At 40.5% G+C, this 23,765-nt stretch overlaps 1 protein-coding gene across 3 annotated transcripts in view; it reads right to left on the bottom strand.

Annotated features, from left to right (window-relative positions):
• cacna1g (calcium channel, voltage-dependent, T type, alpha 1G subunit) overlaps window positions 1–23,765 on the bottom strand; it is a 303,314-nt gene that overhangs the window by 62,310 nt on the left and 217,239 nt on the right. For all 3 annotated transcript variants that reach the window (XM_072558229.1, XM_072558230.1, XM_072558231.1), the window contains 2 exons: window positions 4,336–4,487; window positions 3,154–3,263 (listed from right to left, as the gene is read on the bottom strand). In XM_072558229.1, the coding sequence (XP_072414330.1) occupies window positions 3,154–3,263; window positions 4,336–4,487 (262 nt within the window). The remainder of the gene's footprint in view (window positions 1–3,153; window positions 3,264–4,335; window positions 4,488–23,765) is intronic.

The following is a 23,765-nucleotide window of genomic DNA, read 5'->3' as shown; positions in this document are numbered from 1 at the left end:
TGATATCAAGCACCTAGATGTTTGACACCTCTAGTTAGCGTCATCAAAACCTGATGAAATATTAAAGATTTAGTGAATTTCCTTGATGGTTGTAAGATGCAGATTTCCCTGGCAACAGACTTTGAGGGGAGAGTGTTTTAAATCTCCAACCTTAGCAACATCACGTTGAGGGCTAAAGGAGTTTTATTTAATCAATAATAATTTTAAATGCTGTCCAATTTCCACATGCAATATTAAATTGATCACAGTCTATAACACAGGGGATTTGACAAAGTATAAAGAGGCATTGATCGATCTGATGTTTTAGATGGTTACGTGTTTTGTTGTAGACAAAGACTCTGTCAAAATCTCCTCCAAATTTGAAGATTTCAAGAAAGTGCTTTGCAAGCTTGATGAACATTAGTTTTAAATAAGTTAATACATGCTGTAGCATCAAAGTGCTGAGATTTGTTTGTTATATAACTACTGGCAGAAGTAAATGAGAGCAGCAATTCTACAGCTTATTGTGAGTGTGCACACTTCAAACCTTTAAATGTTCCTTCAAAATTGGTATTAAGGCTTTTTATTTAAAATAAGTAATTCACTTGATGAGGGCTTTACTGCCTAGGCAGCATTTATTGCCCATTCCTAATTGACCAGTGGGCAACTGAGAGCCAACCACTTTGCTGTGGGTCTGGAGTCACATATAAGCCAGACCAGCTAAGAATGACAGTTTCTTAAAGGGCATTAGTGAACCAGGTGGGTTTTTAAGACAATGTACGGTCATCATAATATTTTCAATTCCAGATTTTTGTTGCATTCAAATTCCAACAGCTACCCTAATGGGCAATTGAAAACAAATTCCCAAATCACTACCTGGCTCTCTGGATTATCAGTCTCAGTCGTGGCTATACCATTAGTCCATCACCACCCCTTAAGGCTAATGATAGGTTGGAGGTATTCCAAGATTTAGGCCTCAGTCAACTGGAGACAGTGAGCTGTCTGACTTCAAATGGAAGGTGCCCTTGCAGCTGTCCCGAAATTCAGTCCCGGTTTAAGTATTGGATGGCCTTGGTTGCTAACAATGTAAATCCAGGAGGGGGAGCATGATCATTCAACAAATCTGCTCTGGGATGCTGGGAGAGCACGCCTCCTTCTGACTGCCAAATGGCAGAGGAGGAAATTTGCTTTGACTTCTTAGCACTCCTTTTGTTCTCTAGCCCTGTAAGTTCTATCCATACACTGTAATTTGAGTCATGTATACACCATAGATCCCAAAATTTGCTGATATGAAGGGGGAATCTACTGCCTGAAACAGGTAGATGTTTTTAAGCAGCAGAGATTACAGTGTCATTGATTGACAGGTTCTCACGGTGCAGTGGTAGTATCCCTACATCCAGGAGTTAAGTCCCACCTGCTCCAGAAGTATGTCATAATGTCCCTGAACACACTGATTAGAAAATATCCAGGTCATTATTATTAACAATCTAATTTAAAATGAAGATGCTGGAAATCTGAAAAAAAATTAGAAATTGTTGGAGAAACTTAGGTCTGGCAGCACCTGTGGAAAGAAAGCAGAGTAAAATTTCAAGTTCATTGACCCTTATTTGAACACTGAACTGTCTATTGGTCACAGTTTGAGGCCATTGTCACCTCATTGGAACATTTGGGTTATGAGAAGTTAAACTGCTCCTTACTTGATGTTACATGAAATAGGGGCCGGAAAGTTATAGACAAACCAATTGGAAATCAAGGGACTCACGACCTGTTGCAATCGCTATATCTGCGTTTCTGAGTCTATGACTTGGACAAGCAAATGGATGAAGCAAGCATGATGCGTCATGCTATCCTTACTGCAGAAAACTGGTTGATTGTCAGATGTTCTAGGGGACACGGGCTGTGACTTGGGAGAGGGTGTGGGCAGGGATAGCCACTTAGGACAAGCAGGACAGGGGAGGGATGGCAAGGGCAGGGCATTTAGACCTGAGAGGAGTGGGTGGCATTACAACCTTAGTAAGGGGGAGGAGACAGGGCAGGGGCATTGGGACCTGAGTGCATGAACCTTCATGCATTGACACCTGAGAAAAGTGGGTGGGACTGGGGCCTGACTGGAGACTGGGGAGTGGGGGCAGTCAGGTGTATTGGGACTTGGGTTGGAGGAGGCAGGGGCATTGGGAGGTATGGGGTGGGCAGGACCTTTGGGACTTGGTTTGGGGAGGGCAGGGACATTAGGATTTGGGTTGGACGAGGCATGGGGAATTGGGAGGTATGGGGCAGGCAGGAGCACTAGGACTTGGGTTGGGGAGGGCAGGGGCATCGGGACTTGATTGGGGAGGGCAGGAGCATTGAGATTCCGGTGGGGGGGCAGGGGCATTGGGACTGGGCTTGGGGGGGAGGCAGGGGCATTGGTAGGTATGGGGCAGGCAAGAGCACTGGAACTTGGGTTGGGGAGGGCAGGGGCATTGAGATTCAGGTTGGGGGTCAAGGGCATTGGGACTTGGGTTGGAGGAGGCAGGGGCATTGGGACTGGGGTTGGGCAGGATCTTTGGGGCCTGGGTTGAGAAGGGCAGGGTAGAGTTCGGAGGGGGCAGGCCATGTGCATTGGGTGAGACTAGAGAGATGGTGGTGGGAGGGGCAAGCTGGCACGTGGAGGCCTGACAGGGAGACACGTGGGTGGGGGAGGGGACACTGCCTTCCTCCCCTGACTCTCTGCAGCTGAACACCTTTCAAAGGCACGTACTTCAGCGTGCTTACGCAGTCCGGTACTACTGTCTGACGTCACACGCACAGCCACGTGATGACGCATTACCTAGAGCCGGGTGTGCGCATGTGCGTCTCTGGATTAGCGCGTGCGGAACATCCCTCGAGTGAACGGTGTCAACAAACTCTGTGTCAGGTAATTCAGAAGGAAAACCAGCATAAGTGGTGAATGACACATACTGGCCTGTTTTGTATACTTCACATTGAAGGAGCAGTATGACCAGTAACTTCCTTTCCAGGTTTTACAGTTTCTTTTGCTGGATTTGGAGCATGCCCCAATTGAGCAGGGCTTGAAAGATAAGAAAAGGCCTTCTCCCCTCTGGGCCAACCACAACAAACTGTCACTCAGGGAAGTGTGAAACACTCATCCTTCCCACCGCACCTCTCAACTTTGGTACTGTTGTGATATTTTACCTATCCTTGAAGAATCGGCGAAAACCAAAGGCAACCAGTTTGAATACAGACTCCAGGACAAAGATAATCGTGAAGATGTAGTTACAGATCTTCAAAGCCTCATCCAGGACCTGGGAACATTAGAGATTAAGATTAAACATAAAACATTTTACTTTAGAACAATTATAGAATTGCCCTTTTGTGGATACCAACTGATATTTGACCCAGTAAGGTAAAGTATGGAGGGAGGCAATTTGGCCCATTTCATCAATGTTGGCTCTTTGGTTTGGCGACTCAATTAATACTGCAGCTTTCCCATTCCCTTGTAGGATTTTCCCTTCTAGTTTCTCTTTTGAACATTACTATTGAATTTGCTAATTCATATTTTGTTCTAATTTATTTTGAAACTCACCTGTTTTTGTCCTGTTAAAATTTACATTCAAATGTGCACATTTTACCTTGATTACTAAGATATATTGCTAACTTAAGTGACAGAGAAGGATTTGTGAATCCATTGAAACTGTTATACTGGAATAGTAGGTGCTAGTTTATTAAACTATTCAGGATTGCTGCAAAAATGTTCTCTTGGAAGACAGCAGGATTTGGGAACTGGGTGAGAAGAAACCAATTATGGGTTCAAAAATTGTCACAATTATGTTATTTAGTAAGTCAGATCTTACCACTTCAATGGATTCCTCCTCCAAAATAATTGCTACCATTTATTTAGGAGTCCTCTGAGTTTACCATGTCAGTCATCAAGAGTTGGGATTGTGTTGTTATAAGCAAGAGAGATGACAATGTGGATTTTCAATAAATGTGGTAGCTGTTTTTTCTTCGGTTTTCCAATAAGTTATATCTCAAACCCTGAGTGATGCACTGTGTATGTGAGTACCCAGCACTACACGTCAGTGCACTCATATCAGTGACCAGCTTGCCATTGGATTGTTATGTTCCATGAACTCTTGGAGCGGGATTGGATACATCACCTCCCAATGTCATCAGCGGCAATAGGACCTTTTGTGCTGTTCAGTCCTAAAGATATCTTGGTGTTTGAGATGAGTTGCAATTTATTGGTTCCAGTCATATCTACTACCAACACTTTAAAAGCAGTCAGTGTTAGGAAGCTGGGGGTGGTCTACTTCATAACAGTGACTAAGGCAATTTTTATTGTTTGTAGTTTGATGAGAAAACAATCATCCTTACCTTTGGTTGCCGATAATGTTCCATTGCCATGGTGATTACATTCAGTCCAATCACTACAGTGATGAACAAATCCAAGTAATGGCTTGTGCACATTTTATGGATGATAAGCCGAGCAGTGGAATAGTCAGAGTAATAAGGTTTACACTGTGCTTCTAAATGGAGGCAAGACATTAAACAAAAAAAAATTAAGGTTTCAAAACCATGAAATTTTCTGCGGGTGTTATTTTTTTCCATGCATGATTGAGCTAATTTCCTGCAAGGATAGCTCCAGACTTGTTCAGTGTCAAAAGCAGCCAGCAAAAACAGAAAGGAATAGATCCATTACAGTTCAGGTCTGCAAAATACATCAGTTTGAGATCACAGGAATTCATTAAGATCTTTTGTTAAGATCTCTGTTATGTGTGTTCCAGGAGGTTTAGCTCCTTGCATACGTTGCCATGACCCAGTGGTGTAAAGGTGTCCTGAACTTTCGGTGTCTAGTCTCACTACCTCAGTTTTCAAGAAATTGGGGCCTGTTCATATATAGATGATTCAATATTTAGTCAACCACGCGTTGAAACCAGAAGGCAAATTGATTTCTTAGTTCGCTCGGGCTTATCAGTAATTAAAAATTTCTAACGTAAACTGTCAGGAATCATGTCATTTGAGTATTCTTTGCATCTTCTTTTAATCATAGTTTTCAGAAAATTATAGTGCAAGCAACCAATGATTAAATAGGACAAAAATATGTGAGGCACTTTACATTAATGAGTCGAAAACTATTAATTTTAGGTTGGGCACCTTGCTTTTATGTTATTTCATGTCTGATAGAGTGAAAAAATCCTTTTCCTCACAAGTACTGAGCACAAGACACATTTTATTAAATAAATTCTTCTATTTATGTATAATATTTAACTGATCAGCTCCATTTCTCTTAACAAGAATTTTGCAGACCAATTTTATTTTTAAGTCCCACGTTTAGTCAAACACTAGTGTTGACAGGACTGTTCTTTTGACACTGAAAGTCTGAAACCGTAATCATGAGTAATGTGCAGGTATAATTAGTCTCACAAGAGACCTGACTGTAGCTCGTTAGCTTTGTGAAACTCACAAGACTTTAAGCAGCAGTGCTCTAATTCAACGTTTTACAAGGGACTGCTCAATACAATCACCAGCAAAATGTACAGAAAGGGTAACTCCAAAAAGTGCATGGTCACCAAATATCCTTCAAAAGCTATAATAGAAATGTATTGCTATACTATCTTAATTTGCTTCAAAATTACGATAAATATCAATTATTTGAATTTGCCTTCCTGTTTATTTCCCTTTCCAAAGTAGATGACCCCTACACTACAACAGATGGATCGAAGTTACAATCTGTCATGATGTAATAAGTGATGGGACAGGCTCAGGAGGCTGACTGAATGTTTCTAATACCTTTAAAGTTTTCCTTAGTCAGCAGAGAGGTTAGATTCCGTACAGTGTGGGAATAGGCCATTTGGCCCAACAAGTCCACACCAATCCTCCGAGGAGTAATCCACACAAATCCATTCCCCGACCCTATATTTACCCCTGACTAATGCACCTAGCAGAGTAATTTTGCATGGCCATTTCACCTAACCTGCACATCTTTGGATTGTGGAAGGAAACCAGAGCACCTGGAGGAAACCCATACAGACATGGGGAGAATGCAAACTCTACACAGTCACCTGAGGCAGGAATCGAACCTGGGTCCTTGGCGCTGTGAGGCAGCAATGCTAATCACTGAGCCACAGTGTGTCTTGTCCCTCAATACCATTAATGCTGCTCCATGGATAAGCCACCGCAGGAACCATCAGGACTGGGAGGTTAGGTTTGCATAAGAAGGCATTTAGCATTCTTGCCTTCATTGCTCAGAGCATCAAGTATAGGAATTGGGATGTCATGTTGAGTTTGCATAGGACATTGGCAAGGCCTCTTTTGGTCACCCTGCTATAGGAAGGATATTATTAAATTGGAGAGTGTTCAGAAAAGATTGACAAGGATGTTGCCAGGAATGGAGGGTTTGACTTATAAGAAGAAGCTGTTTATCCTGGGACTTTTTCACTGGAATGTAGGAAGTAGAGAGGTCTATAAAATCATGAGGGGCATAGATATGGTGATAGCAAAGGTCTTTTCCCTCAGCTGGCTGAGTTCAAAACTAGGTGGCATATTTTTAGGATGAGAGGACAACGTTTTAAAAGGATATGAAAGGCAGTTTTTTGACATGTATGTGGAATGAACCACCAGAGGAAGTAATGGATGCAGGTACAGTTAGAACATGTAGAAGACCTTTGGATAAGTACATGAATAGGAAAGGTTTGGGGGAAATATGGGCCAATCACAGGCAGTGGGACTAGTTTAGTTTGGGAACATGGTGGACCTGGATTGGTTGGACTAAAGGATCTGCTTCCATGCTGTATGACTCTGTGACAAAAGCAATGCCATTGTGTTTGGACCCCTCCACAAATTCTACTCCCTAGCCAACAAATGCATTCCTCTCCCTGCAACTATCTGAGGCTGAACCAGATTGTTCACAAGTTTAGTGCCACGTAAGATGGGAGGTGAGCTGCTCCATTACTGACACCTCTTATTGCTATCTCCATAACCTCACCTGACTCCAACCCTCCTTCACTACTCCTCCAGTTGAAACCCTTTGCCATGTCTTTGTTACCTTTATATGGTCCACTTATCTCCTGATTGCTTTCTTCCACCCTCTGCATAAACATGATGTCGTTCCAAACGTTTGCTGCCATTTTCTAACTAATAACAAGACCTAATCAACCACCTCCCTAGTGTTTGCTGGTCCACAATTGCTAATAGTCTCCTTCTTATTTTCAAATAACTCTGTGGCCTTACTCTGTCCTGGGCCTCTACAAACCTTCATGTTCTCGGCCTATCTCCATTTCTGGCCTCTAATATACCACTAATTTTAAATTACTACACCATAGGGACTAAGTTTTCATCTGTCAAAGTCCTAAACATTTGAGCGTCTCCATCACGCTGTTGCTCTTTATGACACCCCTTGAAACAAAGGTACTGGTGACCCCGTAATGAGACTTGCCATCAAGATTGCTCGATACGGTTCCATTGAGATGCTTCCGGATATTTGTTGCATTAAGGACATTAAGGAGGTTGTAGTTATTTTAAACTATTGACAGATTTTTGCATATCTCAAATCACTATTCCTTAAATATTTAGATTTTAAAAAGATTTTTTTCTCAGTGGTCTTAAAATATTTATGGTATTTCCAAATTGGGTCCTTGGAGAAATACAGTTCTCTGTGTACAAAAAATTTAATTAACTTATGATGTTATTCCTAGAAGAACAATAATATTGAAAGATACTATTGCAGATTTAACACTACGACCAAGAATTTATTTAGATTGAATGCCAACATCCAGAGAATATTGGATGATGTCTGTACTGGAGAATTTTAATCATGTCTAAGATTGCTTAGGGTTGGGGTCGCTTTCTTTGGAACTGAGGATCTGGTGGGAGATCGGATTAAAGTTTAGAAAATTAAAGTTTAGAGTGCTCCAAGGATAGAGGGTAGAATTAGTCTATTCCCCTTCATTGAGTAATTGATAACCATCGTGCATTACTTAAAAGGATTTAGAAGGGATTCATTGGGGAATGTTTCCACCTAAAAGGTGGTGATGAGTTGGCACTCGTCTGGCACTACAGTTGATACAAAACCCTTATAACAATTAAAAAGGGCTTTGGTTATATACCCGAAGTGTTGTAAGCCATTAGGCAGATGTCCCAACAGCTGGACACTGGGGATAGGCTAGTTGTTGTCAGCATGGACTCAAAAAGCTGAAAGGCCCCTTACTTTGCTGTAAACTTTTATAAGTGCCATGGAATTTACATGATCTCCAACAGTACTACATAAACTTGAAACTTTCTATAATAAATGGCAGGGTGAGAAAGAATGTAGGTTAATGTAATGGACATAAAACATCCATGACAGAGTGACATAATCTTTGCTATCTTGTGGTATTAGGCAGTCACTGCATGGCAAATGCAATACATTTTGCTAATCAGTGAGGTGGCAAACATTTTATGATGGCAGCTTGCTACTACCCAATGCTTGCCATGGTAATAGAAAACTAATGCTTTGAGGTGGACTGTGCAACTGGACTATTCCACGCCTTTGTGATACCCATTTTGAAAGAGTCCTAAGGAGATCAACATAGCAATAAGTGAAGGAAATCAAGCAATTAAAGGGAACAAGATCAGTAAAATAGACACAAAAATCATAGTTTTACCCAAGAAGTTCCATAATAGCTTGTCTACCCTTCTAATCTTTCTGTACAACATGCTTTGGTCAACTGAACAGTCCCTTCAGACACACCCAGAATTATTAGTACTTTCAGTTTATCAATCTTTTTCCTTTGTAATTCAAACAGTGATTGGCTAGCAAGAAATAACTTGTAAAATTCACCATCCAATGTAACATGCTGAACATGCAACAATATATAATTAATAGCAACTTCTCTTTTGGCAATTAACAGCAGAATATATGTTCATGCAGTTGGTAAAGCTTAGATTATTATAAGACAATATTCATGGACAGTCTTTAATAAGGAGGCATGGATTCATTTTAAATTGAACACAGGATCAAAAGCATTCATTTTGCAGTGTGGATGGACTAAGGTTGGGTTTGAAGTAGTTTCTTTAAACTTTACCCATGTAGTTACTTCCTGGCAATTCGTAGAAATAAATGCAAAAAGACCAAAGAAGAATTTAAAAATCACTGGATAGGCCTCAACTGGGGTATCCTGGACAATTCTGGCATTGAGCTTCAAGACAGAAGCTTTAGAAAGAGCATGGAGGAAGATTTACTGGGTTGTTACCAGGGACAAAGGCATTCCTTTAAGAAGAAAAGTTCAAATTGTTTGCCAACAGGTGACTTCGCAGAGGTTTCCAAGGTGACAATAAATTAAAGGAAACTATGTCCTCTAGTGAGTGGGTCAATAACACATAAGTTATAGATTTAATATGATTGACAAGCAGTCTAGAAGGGAGATGAGGAGAAATCTTATCTGTCAGAGAATTGTTAGGATCCAGATCTGAAAAGTTGGTGGAAGCTGATTCCACAAATAATTTTATAAGAGGCTTAAACTATTTCTTTTGAGAATACAGAACGTGGAAGGTTACAGATGGAAAAAAAAGTGAGGATGTAGCACTAAGCACAACAGGCAAAGTGCTAGAGGAGGCATGACAAGCCAAACGGGCTCATTCTGTGCTGTATGTTTCTATGATTCAGTGAATCTGGGGAAGACTTTGGATTAGGTCTTGGTGGTGGGAGAAGGGAAACTATATTGAATAAACAGCTTATTTAAGACATTTGAATGGGATGCACAATGTAATATGGCTACTAATTTAGTTATTGCCCATTAATGTCACCCCCCCCCCCCCCCCCCCCCCCCCCCTTATTGGGAGTCCACACCCAACTACTATTACTTTCATCGCTGTTTTAGCTTCCCTTTTAAGATCCAATACTAGATAACAGCGAACTTGATGGCCTGGGTATAAATAGTGTTTAAGAAGAAAACAGTCATGTAGTTCTAGCTGATCATTTGGCAAGTATCACGTCAGCACTCAATCGATAGTAGAATGCTATTATTGTTATTCCAAATGATGCTTTTTATTCCCAGAAGAGGTGAACCAAGAAGTCAAAAAAATCAATCTGACTGCTATGAAATTGTTTTTCTTATTTATTATTCAGTCATGTGATGTGGGCATCACTGGCTGGGCTAGCATGTATTTCCATTCCCCAGTTGCCCTTAAAAAGGTGACGGTGACTTGCTTTCTTGAATCCTGCAGGCCATTTGGGATAAGGTTACCATAGTAATGTTGGGAAAGCAATTCCAGGATTTTTGATTCATTGATGCTGAAAGAGTGGCAATTTAGTTTCAAGTCAGGAATTGACTTATCAAGAAGAAATGTTTTAAAATATTTTTCAGACATTTTCTTGGGGTAACTAGTTTGAGCACAGCTTGGAAGCCGTTCTGAAATTGCATGGACCTCTCAAGCCAGCTCTGTACCATTTGCTCTTTGAGCCTGTTTGATCGACAGTGCCAAACGTGGGTATTTTTGGACAGCACTGCTTTAACAGCCTAGGAAAGGAGCAGATACCCATCCTGGTTTCAGGTGCAGGGGTCTCATCGGGCAAGTCTTACCTCCTGCAGGGGTGTGCCATAATACCTCGGGTTGATTAAAATACCTATATAGTTAGTTGGCCACTGGGAGACATTCTGCTGTTCAATGCACTAAAACAGAACCATCCAAATGAAATCAAAATATGTGCAATGAGATAATTCTCTGCTTGAAATTCATAAATAGTTTTTGACAGTGGTCCATGACTCCTTATTGTTTGTTCAGCAGTTAAAACAAAACAATATAGTCTTGGGAAATACAGACAATTTCTGTGTCCTTTGTCACACATCAGAATACACACGCTGGCACAGCCAACAAAAGATACTACAAAGAACAGAGAGTTGGGATCAGAATCTGGGGGAACCACATCGATGTCCTCAAAGCTCAGATTGGACTGGATTAGACTGACTGACACCAAACCTAACAGATAATCAAATGCTAGAGCACATGGCCTGGAACATATGTGGGGAACAGGATACAAATTAGCAAAAGAAAATTGCACAGTTCGTCATAACTTAAACATTGGACACAATCAAGCTGTAAATCCAGCCATAGACAACAAAAATAGACAGTTGACTTTTTTGGCTTGATATTCTGAACACAATTATTTGAATGGTGGCTCAGGAAAAGAGGTAGAGGTTTCTTCTACACTCTCTCTATACAGCCATCACCATGTACTATTAAATTCTGAATTTAGAGTGAAGCAGTGTATAGATACACCAGGGATATAACTCACTGCTTCTTATATTGTGGGAGTAAGCACCTCTATTTATTTGACGAACAGGTACATCTATTGTAAAAATAGAAAGTGCTGGTACATCCATTGACTCCTTGAGAATTCGAGGGATCTGGCTTGCTGATGGTGGAGGGGGTTGATGAGATGGGGGTTGTGGATATGACCAAACTCTCGACAATGTTTCCTTAGGCTCAACTGAAAGGTGAAAAAAATTCAAATTTCTGTACTGCACAGGCTTGAACACTTGGATTCTTAATGTGTGTTCAGGTACATCTTCAAAATAGGGACAGGTCATTTGAGCCTGCTTATTGTGTGTGTGCCAATAGCCAGGTAGGCTGTAAGTAAGAGGGAACAGCGTGGTTTAAGATTAAGGCTAATTTTACAGCTTTTTGCAGGGACACATGAGCAAAATGTCTTTTTCAGCCAAAAAAAATCCTTCAGCAACATTGCACCACATAACACATCATGATGGAGACTTGAAACCACACACGTAATCCTTACAATTGTAAAATTTGGTTACCGTAACATTTTGAGAGTATGATGTGTGTGAGTATGTGAGCACCTTGGATGTTTTTCATTGTCAAAACTATAAAGATAAAGGCAATTTGTTGTCTGGGTGTGAAATGTCTTGCTATATATTTAGAGTATTGGTTATGTCTTTGTAGGTCTTTGATCTGATAGTAATTGATAAAGCCTAGACTTCAGAATATGGTTTTAGACAAAACTCAGTCACAGCCCATTATCAGTCTGCCAGATAGTAAGAGTGCAGAATGATGGCTGTTTCTTGACTACCTCTTTTCTCATTTTTTACCTTACAGATCTGTGTAGGTGCCTACATTTTTACCATTATTTTCTCAAAACTGAAAAACTTTCCCCAAAATAAAGCAGATTTTCTTGCATTACCATATAGTGGATGTCCTTATGCCAGTGCCTAAAGGAAGGAAACCTCGATTTTATAACATGTAAAGGATGCTCCGTAGATATAGGAATTTGTAATGTCAATGTAATTTGTGCTGTGTGGGTCAAATTTTGACTTATTCAGCATGTAATGCTCTGAAGGCTTTGGGGAAAGAGACATTTGCATTGATAACAACAAAATGTGTTAGTGTTTTTACTGATAGTCCGTAGTTTCAAAAATCATTAGTAGATATTGGCGAGGGGATACAAAACATTGCGACACAACAGACAGTCAAACAAATAATGAAGAGTCAGTACAAACACATATTTCACACAGACAACACTAAATAATTAAAAAAGAACCTGACAAATACACATGGAGACAAACCACAGTGGTCTTTCTGAGTCTGCGTTTGAAGAGTGGGAATCTTTGGAATGAAATAAATGGAGATAAATTATGGAAGCTTTATACTTTTTAACCGATCAAGTAGTTTTCCAGTTGGAGGATTTTATCCTATTGAAATTTGCTTTCTAATGAGAGGTTTTCTAGTCCAGTATGATTGTCAGTCTTAACAAACATAAAGCTGATTTAAGTTGACTGCAAACTCTGCTTGATGCCTATCTCAAAGAGCAGTACTCTATTTAGATGCAGAATTTTTGCACTATTAGTTTGCCATTACTGACATTTTTTATGGTTGATTTTTAAATTACAATTCAGCAGCAGCATCAGTGCTGCCAACCTGACTATCAAGAGCAACTGCAACCAAAGATTTGGATTCTTACAAACATTTTCTGCAGAACCTTGTATTCATTTCTGCCTATGTATGGCAAGCTTTCTTTTTACTCTTTTGATCTATTCTAATCTTAAAGAAATTCCTAAGATTTGATTGGCATTGGATTAAGCCAAGGCAGGGAGTTAGGGTATAATAATGATTTTAATAAGTTCAGTGGTTTATGCTAATTGAATCTTACGCTACTGAATAAAGACAAACCTCTGCATGGCTGCAGCAATCTGTTCTGTGACTAATGATGTACATGTTTATTTGTGTTTACTCCAAAGTGAAGCTTTGTTATTTATTAGCAGCAACACAATGCCACATGCATGCTGCTCGATAGCACAGGGCTCAACTTTATATAACGTCAGCTTGGTTAACCTGTTAGTTAAAGAAGCAGATTTACCAATGAGTTAATGTTAATGGAGCCCTCATTCACAAGAAACAACCGCCATGTGTTTCCACCTGGGTGGCTCCCAATCTTATGGGAGAAATAGCATGAACAGGCACCTCCTGACTTCTGCTGAAATTACAGGGGAGAGATGGACGCCCTCTCCACCAACTGCCTGGGAAATTCTACTCCAACTTCTATCCAGGGAAAATGTAATCTGACAAACCTATATTGGTTGGGACATTGACAAGAACCAGAAAAGCCTAGCTGTCACACTAACATCACACAAAGGTGAACAAAATGAGATTCGATGCGTATCTTTGCAAATGAGAAAGGATTGTCAAAGAAATTCTTTATCACCCTCAAAATGGTGACCTTTTCTTTCTCTATGATAATTGAACTTGAAAGTTCTAAACTCAAGTGTCTCACTGGAGACATCGGAAGGTCACTGTCTGGTACCTTAGGAGGTGACTTCATTAAGATACAGCATCACCTTTCGAACTATCACCTTTCTAACAACTACCCTGGCACAGTCCTTTTGACAGAGAGAATTACACTAGTCTGTCTTTTAATTGTGTTTTACTTGCTTCCATTGGTAGAAGTACACACATCTTAACATACTAAACAAAACCCTCAGAATAAGACTGAGAAAAAGAGTTTCCGACCTGATTTCATAAATGAACTGAGAATATTCACTTCATTAGTGCACTACTCCCCAGGTTGAGACTTTTCCAATTAACATCGATTCGCCAAAACAGACAAGAAAATCAGAACTATTACAGAAAGAGCTTTTTTTAGATTTGAGATGACATTCCTAAGACTGCCAAGTGCTTTTTGTCACGAAAGGAACAGGAAGCAAACTCTGTTGTGAGGGTGAAATTAACATTCAATTTCCTAACAAAATAATTTTCTATATTAGCCAATGATTGAAAAGTAATGTATCCAACAATCACACAGCTGCCTTCTTAGATTTGCCAGACATTTTAAGTTAATATTTATTTAGATCTTTGGTGAATAAAATCCACACCTATTTCTTACTTTGTAAGGAAGCCTTGTATTGCACTATTTAATTTCAGTAATGTCTGCTACTGGGTATATGAAATCTTATTCCCTATTCATACCGTGACGTCATTGAACAGAAAGCAGTATGAACATGATTTTGCCAGTTGAGTGCTTTGGAGAAGTGAGTATTATCTTCACATAGAACACTGTTATCAAAACCTGTTATCAATCTTCATATTAACTGACACAAGGGGAAAAGGATATATTGCCACAAGAGCAATAGACAGTACTCTTATTGCAATTGCTTACCAATAGATTAAGTGTACCAGGGCAGGCTAGTGGAACACCTGGCAGGCCAGAATATAGTTGAATTTGGTAGGAACTCTTCAGATTATACTAAACAATTTATTTCGGTACTTACAGACACTGGCTTTGTGTCAATGGTTCAAGCCCAAAGCTTAATCTTATTAATATGACATCAGTTAAGTCCAGGTGGCTCCCTTTCCTGTAGCTTTCTTTGTTTGTGTACAATTAAGGGCATCGATGTTTTTTTGAATGATATGTATTGTAAGTTTGAAAGGCTGCAGTTAAGTTGAAACTTAAGCAAGGAAAGTATTATCTGCAAAAAAGTGCAGATCATTGATAAATCACAAGGCATGAAAATGAACTTTTTTTTTCGTGTCCATCTTTACCACTTTGGTTGTAAGGATGGAGTTATGCACGATTTTCCTCAGGAAGCTAAATGTGCAGAGCTGGCAGGGCAGATTGTACATGTTGTTTGGAAAGAGCAGCCTTAATACATCCAAATTACGTTTCATTTCTGCACTTCTTAGGTTTTAAATTTAAACGGGCCATTGGAAGGCTGTTTGTAAACATGACCTCTTAGGTTCTAATTATAATGGCCAGTCAGAGTGGAGATTGATTATTTTCCTGACGTTTCAATCAATAACAATGAAACAACACCTAGTTACCTGTAGAATACCACAATCCTTTTTTTTTAAAGAGTACAACTTTTGGTTGAATAACACATATTGCAATATTAGATCAATATCCTTGAGATTGTACTTGATGACCTGGGGAATGAGGGAGAAATTTCAAGGTATCAAGAAGTTAGTAAATTGAACACAGATTGCGACTTCGTAAACTCTTGGATAGAAATAGTCTTTCATTATATAACATTTTTAAAAGAATTTATGTTGATATGCTTATTTGTAAGCAAATTGTACAGAGACTGTTTTAAATAATTGGCTAAATTAAAGAGCATTTAATGATCAATTCAAATTACATGCAGTAAAGAAGCTGAAACATTAATAGGTGTTTGGTATAACTAGTATGATGATACTATAGCTGTAAGAGGTATATTTTGTCCTGAACTTTTATGAAGAAAGTTTGAGACAGAGGTGTTGAGTGGCGTCCTCAAATCTAGTAAAGTAAACAGCTTGTGAGGCCTTGGGTTTTTTTAAAGGTTGGAATAATAGAAGCAACCTGAATGGGTGGGGTCAAGCTCCCGCAGAACCAAGATTTTTTAGTTTTACCTTTCTGTAGTTGCTGGGGCCTTGAAGCTGGACATGGAAGCTCTTATTCCTCTCTCTGTTACAGCTAAAAGCTGGGGTCCTCTTTCTGCTGCTAGAATTACAGGTGAGACAATCGATTTTACTGAATTTGCCTTTGCCAAAGGTGTGTTTATGGAATGTTACTATATTGAAACAGTCAATTAGTAGTAGTTAATATAGTTAAGTATTTCAATAGTTACAATTAAACCTATTCTTTTATTTTGTTTTTATTTTACCAGCATTTTAATTGTTGTGTAAAAAGTATATTTTGTATGAGGTTGAATAGTTTGGCCAATCGAATTGCATCTGGAACACAAGGCCTTATACTTACCTTATAAAATAAGTAAAAGTTAGGGTCTAGGCTACCTTTAATATATTTGGATGGAGGTTTGGTCTGGTCCATAACATTACTGACTCCTCTGTATCAGACTGGGCTGAAAATTTCAGAGTCCAGCTTCAATTCCTGTTGATATTTGTATTTTCTTCATCAGCTACGTTCCAATTTTGGCAGGCTTGTTAGACGGAATTCAGTGTGATGGTTGTGTGTTGGGGGGGGTGGGGTAGGGGGTGGGGGCAGTAGTGGGGCAGTGATGGGGGAAGGGAGGTGGGCAAGGTAGAAGGAAGGATAAGGAGATTAAATGGGGACCAGACGTGTCTGGCAAAAAATTTCTTGGTGGATCACTGGACATGGGTTAGACTGGTTTCTTTACATTAATTTGAGGGTGATCAATTTTCAGGAAGTCCAGCCTTTATTATCATCCCGAGTTACCCTGAGAAGGTGATGGCAAGCTGGCTTCTTATGATGGGGACACCACTTTTAGACAGAGTTTTTGATAATTAGAATTTCACTTAGATGAGACCAGGTAAGGAAGGCACACTTATTTCCTTAAAGGACCCTATTGAATCATTTTTAATTTTACCATAATTCATCATTAACAAAATCCTATGACGGTACTGTAAACTCACATTATCTCGATTATTAGTTTAGGATAGTAATTGCCACATTACTATAGTATACCTTTATGGTTCAGGAGGATAATGACACAATTGGGAGTGTAGGTGAAATAAAATTCTCTGGTTTATTTTATTATGTTATCAATCTAATTTGGCAGCTGTCTTTTATTTGATGAACACAACTTATTCATTGAGCCAATTATGTTCTTCAATTTCACCGTCAATGCAAGGAACAACTCTCCTCACACTTGAACATCTATGAGAGGAATGTCTGATCCTGAAACATAGATGTTACAGTCAGTTTTACATTAAAAAAGTCAGACTTATGTGGATTCAAGATTATCTGTTATAAACAATTTCTGAGATTTTTTAGGATATAATGTCGAGGATCTGCATTGGCAATCATGTTTACTCTTTTACTGTGTTGCATCTCATCCGCTAACTCCAAGCAAATTCTGCAGCCATCCCTGTGTATTTGTAACTTAAAAGTCTTGCATATGGTGACTGACAGAACTTGTGTCAGTATCTTTTCCCAAATGTACTTGATCGTGCTTCAAAGGACTGCTCCCCCCAGTGATTCTGCCTAATTCTCACTGCTGAATCAGAAGGTCGTGGGTTCAAATCCCACTCCGGGGACCTGCACACAAAATGTAGATCTGGCAGCCCAGTTTATTTCTGAGTGAATGCTATACTGTTGAAAGTTGTCTTTTAGAAGTTGCATTAATATGAAGCCTTATCAACCACCTGAGATGACACCTAAGATCTGGTACAATTCTGAAGAGGAGCAGGGCAGTTGGCATTGATGCTTTGATCAGTATGTGGCCCTCAAGCAACATCACTACAGCAGAAGATGTGGTCTTTATCATTTTGCTGGGCGTAAACTAGCTGTTGTGTTCTGCTGTGTTATAGCAGTGGCTACCCTCCCAAATCACCTCCTTGGCTGGAAATGTTTTTGGACATGACCTGAGTGAGAGTACACTAGATTTAGGTGACAATTCTGGTATTTATGTTGGGGGTCTGGGGTTTTTAAAAGACTGGGCTCTCCCTGTCGCTGAGTGTAAGTACCTGTCCTTTACTCAGACCATCCCTGCGGACTGTGTGGCTGGCTCCCTGACAGCAGGCCCACAGTTCTGCTTCTCTTTCCGGTGTGTGTGTGCGCATGTGCGCGTCTGGCTGTCTACAGATACAGCTTGACTGAAACCAAGTTAAGCTCCACAGTTTATTGGTGCTTAACAGTTACCTGCTGCTTGTTTCTTTGGGATCACTCGATCAGATACAGCATTCCTTAGGAAGGTCATCTGTAGCTTAGTGGAGAGAAGGTCAGTTCTACAGGATAGGAGTCTCCTATTTGCCACTGACGAGTGCAGTTAAAGACACCTTGGAGTATTCTGAATCTTGCCTAATGAAGGTAGCAGATGACCAAGTCCCTTATGGGCAGAGAATCTTGGATCACCATCATCTTGAATCCACCTTGTATTTTCTTTGCCCTCCAAGTCGGTTGTTGATGAGCACAGGTTTCAGATTTCGGACAGGAACCTACATGTATATGTCATTACATCATCATCTCCTCTTAACCTGAGCCACACTGAAATCTCACTGACTGACGGTTAGGAGCAGAACCTTTTTTCCTTCCTGGAACCAAATCATGAGCCAATGCAGTCTAGATAAACAAAGTTTTATGTCCAGCCTCCAGCTGTTGAAGGGTGGAATTCTCTGCTGTCATTGTGGACAGTTTGCAATGTCCAAACTATCCGAGACACCTAAAGCATGTAGAGAGTCATTTCCTAACTGTTCAAACTGGGTTCTTGCAGCTTGGTGGACCTTCTCACTCAAGGTTTTTTCTTTATTGATTCACAAGATGAGGGTGCCACTGGCGAGGTCAGCATTTATTACCCACCCCTAATTGCCCAGAGGGAAGTTAAGTGTCAAGCACATTGCTGTGGGTCTGGAGTCACACGTAGGCCAGACCAGGTAAGGATGGCAGATTCCCTCCCTAAAGAACTTTGGTGAACCAGATGGGTTTTTCTTGACAATGGATTCATGGTCATCATTAGATTTTTCTAATCTAATTCCAGATTTTTATTGAATTCAAATTCCATTTATCATGGCAGGATGAACATTACCTGAGTCTCTGGATTAACAGTCCAGTGATAATACCACTAGGCCATTGTTGTCTCTTAGATGCTCAGTGACAGACCGTTTCCCACACTGTGAGCCCACTGGCTCTGACTGTGCTCGAGAGTGGCTAGCAAGGCCAAGGATGGGGCGGATATAATGATACATTGAAGTAGATAAACACCTCAGCAAAAAGACCGACATAAATCTGACTTAATTGTTTTCTGTAAAATCACTCACTGTTCCCAAGTGAATCAGAACTAAAACACACTGGCAGGCTCTCTCCGGAACGTGTTACAGGTAAATATGAAATTTCAATGCTGACACAGGAAAAGAACAGGAAAAGATAGGTTCTGGAAAAGTCACAAGAGCAGAGATAATATAGACATGTAGAGAAGCAAAGAAGGCTGCCTGCATTTCACTAAACCTGTCCTATATTTAGTTATTTAATGATCACGTCTAGGAAAGACTTCTATTTAAATAGTGAATTTGATGCATCAACCTATCAGTCTCCACAATATATTTTGTAAGAGGCCACACCCCTCTAGTAAATACGTATTGAAGGTTTGCAGCCTGACTGTGGTTCGGAGACTAAAATTAGCAGTTGACGCATTCAAAGGTTATCAGGAATCGGCAGAAATGCGATATTGAGTTAACAATCAGATCAGACAGAATCTTATTGGATGTCAGAGCAGACTCAAGGGGCTGAATGGCCTCCTCCCACTCCTGATTTGTATGTTTGTACAGTATAGTATAGTAGGGAGAGGGGCAGGAGGGAAATCTCTGCAATGGGGCTGCATACAGCCCAGCTGGAGGACAGCAGATTATCAGCCAAACTGTAAACTCAGGTCACGGTTCAGTCCTTTCAGGAACCTGGAGTTAGTGAAGTCCCGCTGGGTTCCATCAGGGCCACACTGACTGCAGAGTGGAAAAGTAACCCATCAGCGCTTCAAAGTCCATCTAGATTCTACCTAGCTATCCTCAGATGATCAAAGGCCTATCTTTCATAACCTTGTTCCATGCCTATGTATTTCTTCAAAGGTGTACCACTATCACCTTGTTAGGTAGTGTGTTCCAGTTCCCCAATGCCCTCTGGGTGAGAGCATGTTTTCCTCAGCTCCTTGCTACTACTAAGAGTTTGCTTTGTGAATATTTTGTTTGCTGGGACTGGCTTTGGTCAGGGGGATCTTGTGGAACAGTGGGTAGCACTCCAGTCTCCCAACCAGAAACTCTGGGTTTGAGTCCCACACCAGGACGTTTGGTCATGGAAAGACAGAGGTTTTGGCTGTGTGGGCAGGGAGTTGGCTCCCAATGCCACGTTGTTTGATCAGGCACTGAGTTCAAATTGAATAAGGGCACCAACCCCTTAGAAACCTAGAAACAATTTCCTGCTTAGATCTGCTGGTCGTGTTCGTTGCCTGGTGAGCCCCTTTGCTGCTTATTAAGGATCTCATATTAACTGTGGAGCTGCCCTTGGATAGCTTCTCCCTTTGGACACACTGGTAAGCTGAATATTCAGGACTGATTCAGTGCACTTTATGTGACTTTCCCCCTTTTTGCAAACAGCCAGAGTATGATTAGCCTTTTAACAATTTGGTTTACTTGGCTATTTGACTGTGGATTCATGCAGCGTACTGAATGGTTCTTGAAAATGGAGTCACAAGTAGACTGAATAGTGAAGGAGGTGTTTAATACGCTTGCCTTTATTGGTCTGAGCATTGAGTACAGGAGTTGGGAGGTCATGCTGCAGTTGTACAGGACATTGGTGAGGCCATTTTTTGGTATGCTGCATTCAGTTCTTGTCTCCCTGCTATAGGAAAGATGTTGTTAAACTTGAAAGGGTTAAAAAAAAATTACAAGGATGTTGCTGGGGTTTATCTACAGGGAGATGCTGAATAGGCTGGGGCTATTTTCCCAGAGGCATCAGAGTCTGAGGGAGAACTTTAAAGAAGTTTATATAATCATGAGGGGCATCGATAGGGTAAATAGCCAAGGTATTTTACCTATAGTAGGGAGAAGTCCAAAACTAGAGGGCATGCGTTTAAGGTGAGAGGGGAAAAGATCTAAAAGGGACTTCAAGGGCAACTTTTTCTTGCAGAGAGTGGTGTGTGTATGGGATGAGCTGCCAGAGGAAGTGATAGAGGCTAGTACAATTATAACATTTAAAAGGCATCCGGATGGGTATATGGATAGGAAGGTTTGAGAGGGATATAGGCCAAATGCTGGCAAATGGGACCAGGTTAATGTGGGATATCTGGTCAGTATGGACAAGTTGGACCAAAGGGTCTGTTTCTGTGCTGCACAACTCTCTGACTCTGTGATAGCTTAGTTGGGGGCAGACGAAGCTAAGGATTATGTTTCACAATAAAAATTGGAATGAAAGGGGGGAAATGCAGCCAGATATGAGACAGGCACCTTGTACAGTGTATATCTATATATAGCTTGTGCTACTTGAACTGCCCACTGTGAGTTCCTCCAGCAAGATATGTACTTGGAGCAAATTTGTCAAACAAAAAACCCTCTGGATTATTAGTTGGAGAACTGCAACATTGCTGAACTAATTTGATATAGCTACCATGCTTTTCCCTGCAGCTTGACAGCTTTGCTGCTTTAAAGTTTCATGCTTTTTGAGTGAACACTTTAACCTGTTCAAATTTAAAAGCAGCAGGCTTGAAGCACTGCTTTCCTTTCTAAATATTCCAGTTGCCATACTATAGATTCTTTTTCAGGGGAGAGCAGAGATTAGCTCCAAGTTCAGGATCCAAGTTTGCTAATTGCGTTGAACAGTGGAAGAAGTGAAGGAAAGAGAGCAAAGTGCTGATAGATGGAGAGGATGGAAAGAGACGTAGACTGGAGAAAAGCTGAGCGGACACCAGCAGAAAGGAACTGACCATAGATAGAAAGGAGGAGGAGGAGGAGGCATGCAAAGCGAAGAGACAACTTTTGACTTGCAGGCAAATCAAATTACAACACGCCCTGCAGAAGCACCTCTACTCTTGGAAAAAGCTAATAAAAACAAGGAACTTTTTTACATCTCACTTCAACAGCTGTCAAAAATAAATTTAATATCAATGCAGAAATATCTGTCAGACTACGATGCACTTTATAAAAAGGTAGAATCTGTTAATTTTAAAAGAATTTATCACCAGTGAAAAGCAGCTTGCTGTGTCTGACTGCAACAGATATGTGACATAGCAGTGTTGCCACTAGATTAGCTGTCACAAATATGACATTCCATGCCCTACTTGAATATTTAGAAGTATAGTGAGCTGTTGCATCTAGAATGTGACCTTTATCTGTATTTCTCAAGGGTATTTGGTAGATTTTAAATTCTGTTTCTTATTTGCATTGTTTGACTCATTGAATTCTTGAGTTACCACCTTGAACACGACTGCTTCAGTATTGGAAGGTGTCCTTCAATTCCCTCATGCTGTAAAATTACTTTGAAAAGGGACAAGGCACAAAACAATTTGTCTTCCTGTACATGAGGCTGTGGGACAGTGATTGCTAATCCACAAACATCAATTATCCAAAGCCATTTTACCCAATAGACTTCACCTGAACACAAGACACAGTGTAATGCTGGTACCTGCCTATAGTCCACAGTCATAAAGTTAATAAATACTTTTGCAAGAGACTGCTCATAAATCTGGTGAGCCTGACTGAGCAACAACAGTATGGACGTCACAACGTTGGAAGAGAACAAACACTAAACATTAACTTCAAATCTAAGGTCATGGTCTTTTGTTTAACGCTGAAAGTCTGACATTTTGACCAGGCTCTTGAAAAGCAACTGAACTATGAACTTGATACTGAAGACATTATGAAAGAAGCCATTTCTACCCCAGCCCTCCATCTAGTTCTAGTGTGTCTAGTCCATGACTCACCCATGTGTCTTGCTGATAATTGCAGTAAAGCACAATTGTGGGGTCATGCTGATGTTTCTGATCCCATTCTATCAAAGTGCCACAGTATGTCCATTCAGTTTCCTAGTGTCACACATTATTTGTCCCTGTGCTATCTTGCTTTGATCCTGTGTCACACTGCTATTGGCTGAGTTCACCTGTTACTTATGACCCAGAGTTATCCTGGACAATAAGACTGTCTCAACATTCTAATATTTTGTAGTGCAGCGTGACATTCTGCAGGATTTACAGCACCTGGCATAATCGCTGCTGTCTCTTAAAGCAGGAAAAGCCAATCTACTGTCCAGTTTCTGACTTGACTATAGGTGGCTATGGCCAAACATAGCTCTGTTTGGGCTCTGAATGAGACAGTTCAGAGTCTGTACATTTGAATCTTGGTGCAGCCAGGTTTTAGGTGATGCTGTTTTGTTCAGTATAAGATGCTCAATGTTATCTGTGAATGGGAGTTCTGAAGCTGATTGATCTACTGACCTGACCATAAAGAGGTGAAAGATCTGCTTAATGATCGGAAAATCACAACCTGTAGGCGTGAAATTTTAGACCCAGGTATGTCACTGTCCTGAGGGGGAGCATATTCCTGATTCCCTGCCATTCCTGTATGTTTTGTGTTCGGATTTGTGCTTTTGGTGTTTTTAGTTGCCTTTTCCAGTGGATTACACACCTGTTGGGAATGGGTTTGAGGGAGGGGCACCAGATATGCTGGGGAGGGATGAAGTAGTCTAGTAATTGAAGTTTGCTGCTCAAACTGGCCTTCTTCTGTTTTCATATTTGTATATTTGTGGAACTGAAAAGTGACTGAGGGTTAGGAGGTCTGTGCAGAGGTCTGGTAGAGTGGAGAGGCCACAATTAATTTAATTATGTACAGACTGTGGATTGAGCTTGGCTGGCTTTTTTTCTGGGGAGATTTGATAGCGTTCTAGA

Source organism: Chiloscyllium punctatum, chromosome 39 (genome assembly GCF_047496795.1).
Source record: "Chiloscyllium punctatum isolate Juve2018m chromosome 39, sChiPun1.3, whole genome shotgun sequence".
NCBI lineage: Eukaryota > Metazoa > Chordata > Chondrichthyes > Orectolobiformes > Hemiscylliidae > Chiloscyllium > Chiloscyllium punctatum.
This window is presented reverse-complemented; position numbering and strand designations above follow the sequence as displayed.